Here is a 9,453-nt window from a genome sequence, read left to right as displayed (position 1 = left end):
ATGTGAGTTAAGTTATGTCAGAAGAATAATGCAACAAAGTCAGCTAAATCATAGCATAAAGTTAGAAGAACACAGCTATTAGTTCATCTACCCATTAAACTTGTACCTGTTTCTGTTAATCTGAAAGTTAAATTTACTCAAAATTTCTTAGGCAGCTTTTGTAATTTTATATCTAAGTTGAAAACATCTAATCACATCTGATCACATCTAATCAAACATCTAATCACAACATCACACATCTAACTTCCTGCAGTGTCCATCACAAAAAACAAAATATTAATCCATACCTTCAATAACAAACAGGTTGTGACAACCTTTGTTAGGTTTCCTTTTTGCACTAAATTGTAAACCTCCAAGCTGTTGTTCTCTTTGCTCGGTTGAAGAGAATTTAGAGAAGAACGGTGAACAAAATAGACACAAATTTATAATCAATTTCCTAATTTGCTGTTGGTTGTCTTTTTCTTCTTCTTGCGGCGTTTTGTGAAGCTAGGAGGAACCCAAACTTTACAAAAAGCCAATAGGGTACAAGGGGGTGGAGAGGTTTACGCCTAAATAAAACTGGGCCATCCAAGTGGACTGTCAAAGTTTTTCCAGATCTGCAGGAGGATGATGGAAAATAATCCAAAGATTCTTTTTTTCAAGGAGTTCCCTTGGGTTTTTATTGTGACACAGTTTTGCGCTTTTACGCATATGGAAAGCTCCTGCTGAATTTGGGTGACAGTAAATTCTGCTCACTCCAGCATCAAACATGACCGAGGAGAGCAAGTCATTAACAGAACATCCGAGTAGTCCAGAGACCAGTGATGGTTCGATGCTGCAGCACGAATCTGATTCAGAATCACCGACTTCTCCCGCTGGCTCTGACGCGCATGAAACAGCGCGCCTGGCAGCAATTACGCGCAAACCGGAGGGTTTTCCAGGTGGCGAGCGGTTCCCTGCCTGCATCCGAGACGCTGTATCGCAGGTACTGAAAGGCTACGACTGGTCGCTGGTGCCTGTGCCGGGTCATGGGGAGAGAGGACCGAAGAGCAAACCGCATGTGAAAAGGCCAATGAACGCGTTCATGGTTTGGGCGCAGGCGGCACGGAGGAAGCTGGCGGACCAGTACCCTCATCTGCACAACGCGGAGCTCAGCAAGACGCTGGGGAAATTGTGGCGGTGAGGAAAGCTCACAAAGCAGCTTTACAACAACTTTTCTGAACATTCAACTTTGCATAAATATGTTTAGGAACTTTGGTGAATGGGCTTTCCCATCCAGCTTTAGTTGTAAAATTCATTTGAAATACAAATTATCAAAATTACCTGACATATAGTGGCTACTCACCCATTTCCAGAAAACCTGTCATTTCTAAATAAAATAAAACGAAAATAAATCTAAATCTGGCATTTGTTTGCTTTTATTTAAACCACATTAGTTCAGAGAGGTTACCATTGTAAATAAAAAGTTGTTCTCAATTGATTTTACCTTGTAAAATAAAGGTTAAAAAATGTTTTTTGTGTTTATTGAGCAATTTAATGGTGTTTGAAAAATGTCGTTTAAAGTTTGAATGCCAGGCAGCACCACTGTCAAAAAGTTGGAAAACTAACTCTTCCATGTTTAGCTAAACAGATCTGTGACCATCCTTGCTGAATTTAAGATTTAAGCTCTCTGTGGGTGTTGTTGCTATTTTTTCTCATCTTATTGCACCACTCAGTCTTGATATATCTGAACCAATACCAGGCCAGATCATTACACTTTGAAGCTCCGCTCTTGTAAGCCAAGTTACTTCTATTTGATACTTGATGGCTGTTTTAACTCAAAAGATGCTAAAACTTCAGTTAATCTCACCACAAAACATGTCTCTCCACTAGGGGTTGGAAAATCTAATAATAAACAAAAATCAAAGATCAGGATTTTTTTGCTTCACAATTTTAAAATAGATTTTTATATTTTTTTATTCAAAAAAATCTATTTTTAAAAATAATCCATTGTAAAATATTTGTCACTTTTATTGTTTAATTGATCTTTTTACTTGCCTTTTTGGGCATTATAGCAGCAGAATGATGATCTGGCTACTGTCTTGTTTTTTCCTGATTGAAATCAAGAAAAATTATGAGCAAAAAAAAGTTTTGTACATTTTTTTAATCTACAAAAATCAGCAACATCGAAGAATTGTGAAAATCACAATTTAAATCGAATTAGCACCCAAAAAAATCGCATTCAAATTGAATTGAATCGGGACAAAAGCACATCATCACAGCCCAACTCTCCACTGTCTTTCTTTCCATCTGTAATGAGCGTTAGTCCAAAGACCAACTTTGCAGACTAACTTTCTGCACAGAGTTGAGACACGGCCTCTCCTTTCAGTGACACAGTTTCAGGTTACATTTCTTGATGCAGAATGGGAACTGTTTTGATTAAAAATGGGTTTCCAAGATACTGAACTCCTCAACTCACATGACTATGATGATTAAGTGATATGTGTGCCACATGGGGGCTGAAATATTGAAATCATTAGTGGTTATCTTTGGGCTTCATACATTCAGATTTCCAAGACTTGAATCTATTCTAGTTTTTATGGACTGTAGATGGAAGTTCTTTTCGGTCTTACACTGAGAAATAATTGGGTTTTTGTTGTTAACTTTGTTGTCTGGGTGAGTTTTGGACAAACTGATGAGTTATCAATCGTCCGTTACTTAGAGACTGGTTGTTACTCCTTTTATACCCAATCTCAGCACCCTCACATGCAACATATATATTTACTGATTGCTGAATCTTTCTGAATGATGTTACTTATGTATTGTAGAAACATTCAGTGTTTTATATTTTCTTAATACATTGGTTTGGATCAGTGAAGACAATTTCCTTGTATTTTTACATGTTAAATAAAGGTTAAAACAACTTAACAAACTGCATCACTTTTCCAGAGCTGGGGTTTGTCTGTAGCACTACATTCCAGAGCAGGATGTAGCAAAACTATTACGGCCCATTACACAGATAGCAGACACATTTGGGCCTCGTTTAGGCCACTTTTGGCACCTTTAACTCAAAATCCAACACTGGCAAGCCTTTTATTGGTCCAAAGTTCAGAAAGGAATCTAGATCCCTTATGTCTGGTGGATACATGGCTGAGTGTAAAGAGGCACATTCACCCTGAGTCAACTCCATAATTTCAACCCAAATGGGGATAATAAAAACCTGCAGTTGGCAAAACATTCTTTGCTGTCTGGCTAAACTGTACTATTGACGTTAATAAAATGGCTGTCCAAAATCTAAGTAAAGAAGTGACAATTCTACATCAAAACCACACTTTTTGTCTTTACTGGACAACATGCGCAGGCTTTTGTAATTGTGTAAAGCACCTCCATGTGCTTCTCTAACTCCTTCCTGTCCTTGTCAGGCTTCTCTCAGAAACAGAGCGGTGTCCCTTTGTTGAGGAGGCTGAGAGACTGAGGCTTCAGCACAAGAAAGACTATCCCGATTACAAGTACCAGCCTCGGAAACGCAAGAGCGCCAAACCAGGACAAGGGGACTGCAGATCTGGAATGGTCCAGCAGCATCAGCATGGCTTTTGTAAGACAGAAACTGGCTTAGCAGCAGGAGAAGTGCACGGCCGTTACCACCCAGACAGGCCAGGTGATCACATTAGAAAGCATTTTTAGTTACAGCAGCATCTACAGCTAAAATCTTTTTCAACTGAATCTTGTTTTGATTTTCAGGTCAGGCTCACAGTCCTCCAACACCTCCTACTACCCCTAGAATCAATCTTAACATGGGGGCTAAGCACGAGAACCGGCGGTCTGTGGATAGCAGCAGCTCTGCTCTTGCCTCCAGCCGTCAGAACATCGATTTCAGTAACGTAGACATCTCAGAACTCAGCACAGACGTCATCAGCACCATGGATGGCTTCGATGTCCATGAGTTCGACCAATATCTGCCTCCAAACAGCCACAGCACGGCCCTTCTGACCTCGATGGAAACCAGCAACCCCTCCGGATCATTCATCCCACATCCAGACAGCACCTTCCTCTGTGCATCAAAAACATCTTCCAGTCATGATGCCCAAGACGACAACAGGCAAAAACCTCAGATAAAAACTGAGCAGATGAGCCCAAGTCATTACAGCTCCTCTCCCACCTCCTCCACTCCTCCTCCTTCATCATCACAATTACCTCAGTACACCTCTCTGAGCTCCAGCACCTGCCCTTCCTCCACCTCTTCCTCCTCATCGCCTGCCAATCAACCAGACTACGCTGACCTTCAGAACTCCAGCTTCTACGGTGCATTTTCCGGTTACCCTGCCGGGCTGTATCAGTATCCATATTTCTCTTCCTCCAGCAGGTCTTATGCTGCACCACTTATCAACAGCCTGGCCTTGGTGCCACCTCCACACAGTCCTCCCTCTGGCTGGGAGCAGCCCATCTATACAACACTCACCAGGCCTTGAATGGGACAAAAACATGGCCATGGAGGCATAACAGATTTTTGACTCTTCTTAGAATACAAACACATGCAGAATAACATTTCAAACCAATTAGTTGTTTCAAAATGTTTCAAACATCACACCAATGAAATGTAGGTTTGAAAGTAGCACCTATTTAAGGCTGGAAGTTTACATTTAATAGAACTTTTTCCATACAAAAGCTCGCTAACCAGGCCACATTCCTAATTGTGATTTGCAGTGAACCCATCGCATTTCTTTTAAAGTAACTAAAGTTCGTTTCAATGAAGAGTTTAAGTTTTCAGACCAGCAATTTTTTTTTCAGTGAATATCTGCACCTTTTAGAGCCCCTTCTCCACTGACATATTTCTGAAATAAAGTCCTTGTCATGGCTGCTTGAACTACATGGTAATTCACGGTTTATTAAGCGTCATAATACATAATGTTGCATTCTATCACCACTGGTTTGCAGGTCAACTCTTGTCCAGTAGGTTGTTTTCTGTGCACATCTAGAAAAGGCCTCCTGCTTTTGTTATAGCTCTTTTTTATATATATATATCTTTTTTATCAAATAGGCTTGTGCATCAAAAGCCATAAAATTTATGACATGATAATAAATAACCCTTGAACCCCTATATTGTTCTTGATATTTTAATTTCTGCATTTTTAAAAAGAGGTTTTCCTTTAAGTTTAAAAAGAGGAAACTTTCCATGTTTTATTTTTTGTGATTGGTTCAATAAAACTGTTGAAGCAGTAACTGGATAAATTGACTCAGAAACATTTTTGCTAGCCTGAAGTTTTTAAAGATTTTCTAGTAAGTCAGTCCATTTTTTCTCATAATAAATCACTTTTAGAAACATCTAAATTGTCAAAAAGGCGGCTTATATGAGGAAAAAATAGAACTGATGCGTAAAATTTGAAAATGGATGATTTAAGTGGTCAGGGTTTGTTGGAGCTGATGTAAAACGGACCTTCCAAAGTTAAAAAAAAAAATCACGAAAATTCACCAAACTTCCTTTTTTTTTCTCGCTTTGTTATATTTTTTCTATTAGTTTTTGCAAAATTCCAACTGGACAAAAACATGATCCTGACCAGTGAACAGACAACCACTGCTCCATTCCTGGCTGTCAGACTTGAGCAGTGAGCACATTGACCACTAATCTTAGGGAATCTAATCTGAAGATGCCAGTGGCCGAAGTTCAAAAATTTCAATTTATTCCTTTATTTGATTAGAAGGTTCAGTGAAAAAAAAAAAAATCAGAAAAGTTCCTCACATCATTCGAAATTTCTTTTCAGAAGTGGAGCAGCCACTCAATCCAAGGATGCACTTTAAGGATAGGAAAAGAAACAACTCCATGGCTCCCTGCCAGCATCTTGAGGCCATTAGGAGGGATTCTAACAGTGATGTTAGAGGGTCTGGATTAATCACAACTTTTAGTATCTTAGAAAGTACCTTGATTGTCGATTCAGGCTTCAAACTCAAATGTATGAAACAATACTGCCTCCCCGGACCTTCTTTCAAATATAGGATTAAAGACTTGTCTTTGTTTCCCTTCAGCATCACAACTGACTGATCACGTTTTTCTTTCCTAGAAAGAAGGTCCATCACCGCAAGTTTTAACATAACCACTGATCTTCATTGAAACGCCAAGAAGAATAGCGCTGACATTCTCTGGATACTAAATGTCATGTAACTTGAATGCTTTTTAGTGAAATGAGACGTCCACGGTGACTTTCTCTGAACCAGTGAGTGATATATTTGACAGTTTCTAACATCACACTTGATGTCATTTCCACCTGTGAGAAGGTGTATCGCAAATGTCACCGGTAGCAAAACCAGTAAGTCCAGAGTTACAATCCTAGACTGAGGCCAAGGGGACAATTGCAACAATCAGGAATGCTTTTTCAGGATTTTTTTTCATTCCAACAGTTGCTCTGCTGTGTTTCCTGAGATTAGCTCATGTCACAGTCTGAAATATAACCAGGGGCAAAGCTTGATGAATCTCTGGACTGTCCAGAGGACAGAACTCTGTTCATTAATTTATGACAGTGAAAGTGCTTTAGGTTATCAAATAATGCAAAAATACTGAGAAGTACCAACCTTACACTCAACTTTGGGTTACATCACATGGTGAAACAGAAGCTTTTCTGTTATTAGCTCCTCGCTGCATGTTGCTGTGACTGTCTGAACATATTATCTTCAGGACTTAACACAGCTGTGCCAAAGTCCCACACGTTTTTAAGCACTTCCTGCGTGGGTCCAACCTGGCAGCTGCAGCTCAGTGGCTCACTGTCTGAGCAGTTTACCATGGCAATATAGTTGCCAATGACAACAAGACGACCAGACAGAAGCAACATTGATTTGGCCATGTGTTCATAACCCTGGAGCCAGTGTGTGGAAGTTTGTGTCAGAGTGGCGAGATCATCAGGTGACTCTGACACCAGCGGTCCTTCAGTTCACGCCTTTTTTTTCTGTGCTGCGTGTGCACAGCTCTGTTTAAAATGCTAGACTGGGATGGTGTGAAAACTATAAAAGCAAAATATGCAAACTGTAAAATGATTTCTGATCTCACAGATTAGCATATAGAACAGTTAAAGTGGGAACCTTTCTCCACTTCTACAATACTAAAATCAAACCAATCAAAATGTGCATTATACTAACTGTGTCTAGAGGTGTAGACTTTTCTGGGCTCTAAGCCATCTGGGATGGAGTGTCACACAGTAGAACAGGAATTGTGGCCAGAACCATTCAGCATTTCTGATTTTTGCTGGAATAAATTAATCCTACATACCAACCAAAACGAAAAGGGGTCACCCAGACAGTTTTCTGTAAATCTTAAAATCAGCCTAGTGATGTCCTCTGTACCAGAATATTGTTTAAACACAAACATAGTGGGGTATCCTTGAGGACCTGTAAATACAGCCAAACACACAAAGCAATAAAGATCTTAAAGGTTTATTAACACAGGGGAAGTTCAGAGGGAAGAGAGGATCCAGTCCAGCAGGTACTGAAAACTATTGGAATCCAGAATCCAAAGACATGGTAGTTAGGCAGGCATGGGTCACAACAAGAGACAGAGATCAGACTGCTTATCCAGTTGGAGAAGGTGAAACACAAGGCAGGATCTGGCAAGGGGAAGACAAGATAAGAAAAGATAATCCATGGAACAACACAGAGGGGACAACAACGGGAATCTGGCGACAAAACAAGCCGCTGGATAACAACAGGAGAAACTCTGCTGATCATCTGGCAAGGAAAGAAGAGACCGGAGAGGGTTTAAGTAGAGTGGAGAGCAAGTGAGGATGGTGTGCAATTAGGTAGCACAGGTGGAGCAGATGAGGTTGATGAGGAACATGATGGTCCAACAGAACAGCAATCATGACATATAAGATATAATGGTGGTCTTATAGTGATAAAAGCTTCAAACTGTTTTGCAAGAATAAAATGCAAAACTGGTTGTATATTCACCAATTAAATGAAGTTGACAAGACAAAAAATTAAATATCTTAGGTTACACTGTCTGCAAGGGTCATGTTTCTTGGGGGGGTGGCTATAAGTTGATGTGCATGTTGGTCTGTCTTTCCTGTCCTCTCCACCCCAACCAGTTGAGGCAGATGACTGCCCACCCTGAGCCGGGTTCTGCTGGAGGTTTTTCCTTCCTGTTAAAAAGGAGTTTTTTCCTTTTCACAGTCGACTTATGCATGCTCAGGATGGGGGATTATATCGAATTTAAGATTTGATTTAATCAATTGATTTTCCTGAATCAGGCTGTTTATTTTGGATTGGTTTGTATTGATGTAAGTGCCCTTATATGGCACTGTTGGGAAGTATTGATATATGAATAAAACTGAAAAGATTTGAGATTGGACAAAATGACCAGGCACAAACATAAATTAGCATTTACTTGAATATAGTTTTGGTATAAGAATATATTACTTGTTTAATATTGATTAGTAGCCAGGCTGCTATTTTTCTATACTGCCTGTTCTAAAAAGTATGCTAACTACTCCTGGTTAACATCTGGTTAATGGATTTTGGTGTGCGCAGGTGTTGTTTCACTTCAGAAGAAAGTTACATAACAGTTGTAATGTTCTCTGAATCACTGTCAGATGGGACTGAAAACAAGATGAAAGTTTAAGGAAACTGGAAGAAAGTGTTTAGAAGTAGAATGCCTAAAGCCTGCTTTCTTTTTTGTATCTCTGCTTAAAGCTAAGAGTTTGGGGATGCACTAGCTAGCTAATCTACCAATTTTAGCAAAGGAAATTATATATCTTTCCAGAGAGTTCTCATCAAAATGACAGATGAAAGTTAAATATACAGAACAAAGAATAAAAATGTTGTTCAAGAGGGCTAATGGTGAAAATAAAAGATGCGCAGAGGCACTTGTTAGTCTTCATAACACAATAAACCTGCTGGTGATTAGACCTACATACCACTGCTCCACTTTTGTGTCAAGGTAAGACACTTTAAGGTATTTTGAAGAGGGGAATGTTGATAAACTCACGAGAGTTAGATTCTCATTCTGAGACTGTGTGGCAATAAAATAAATTGATTTTACTGACTCCTGCTTGGGTGAAGCTAAGGTTTAGCTGTTCTCCATCTTAAATGCCGATAGCATTTTCACTCAGTACACCCATCTGAAACCCAATGGTCATCAGGCTAGCTGATGTGGATGCTGAACACTTCAAATTAACAAACGAGGAAAATGAGGGACAGGGCTTTTCTGTGTACAGGTTCAAAATATTACATATATTGATTTATAATGAAAAACTTTCTATTTGGCAGAGGCTCAGGTCATCGTCCAATGACTGGAAAATTGGCAATTTAAATCCTGCCCTTCCAGTCAATCAGTGTTGACTGGAGGGGCACTTGCAGTGCAAGAAACACCCTCCTCCCTTTTCTTCAGTCTGTCCTGGGAGGCAGCTCTGGCTAGGCTACACATTTACTTTACTGCCACCAAATGTAGAGTGAATGAATATTGGAGTCAATGTATAGTGATTTGGATGCCTTGAAAAACTCTATGTAAATATT

At 39.7% G+C, this 9,453-nt stretch overlaps 1 protein-coding gene across 1 annotated transcript; it reads left to right on the top strand.

Moving 5' to 3' along the window:
• Nucleotides 1–748: 748 nt before the first annotated feature.
• Nucleotides 749–4,427, top strand: sox8a (SRY-box transcription factor 8a; the record flags this gene model as incomplete). The annotated part of the gene is made up of 3 exons (XM_079260523.1): nucleotides 749–1,158; nucleotides 3,381–3,616; nucleotides 3,700–4,427. 3 exons carry the CDS (start codon nucleotides 749–751, stop codon nucleotides 4,425–4,427), a joined length of 1,374 nt encoding a protein of 457 aa, XP_079116649.1.
• Nucleotides 4,428–9,453: the final 5,026 nt, after the last annotated feature.

The sequence above is a fragment of the Telmatherina bonti genome, assembly GCF_933228915.1.
Source record: "Telmatherina bonti genome assembly, chromosome: 21".
NCBI lineage: Eukaryota > Metazoa > Chordata > Actinopteri > Atheriniformes > Telmatherinidae > Telmatherina > Telmatherina bonti.
This window is presented reverse-complemented; position numbering and strand designations above follow the sequence as displayed.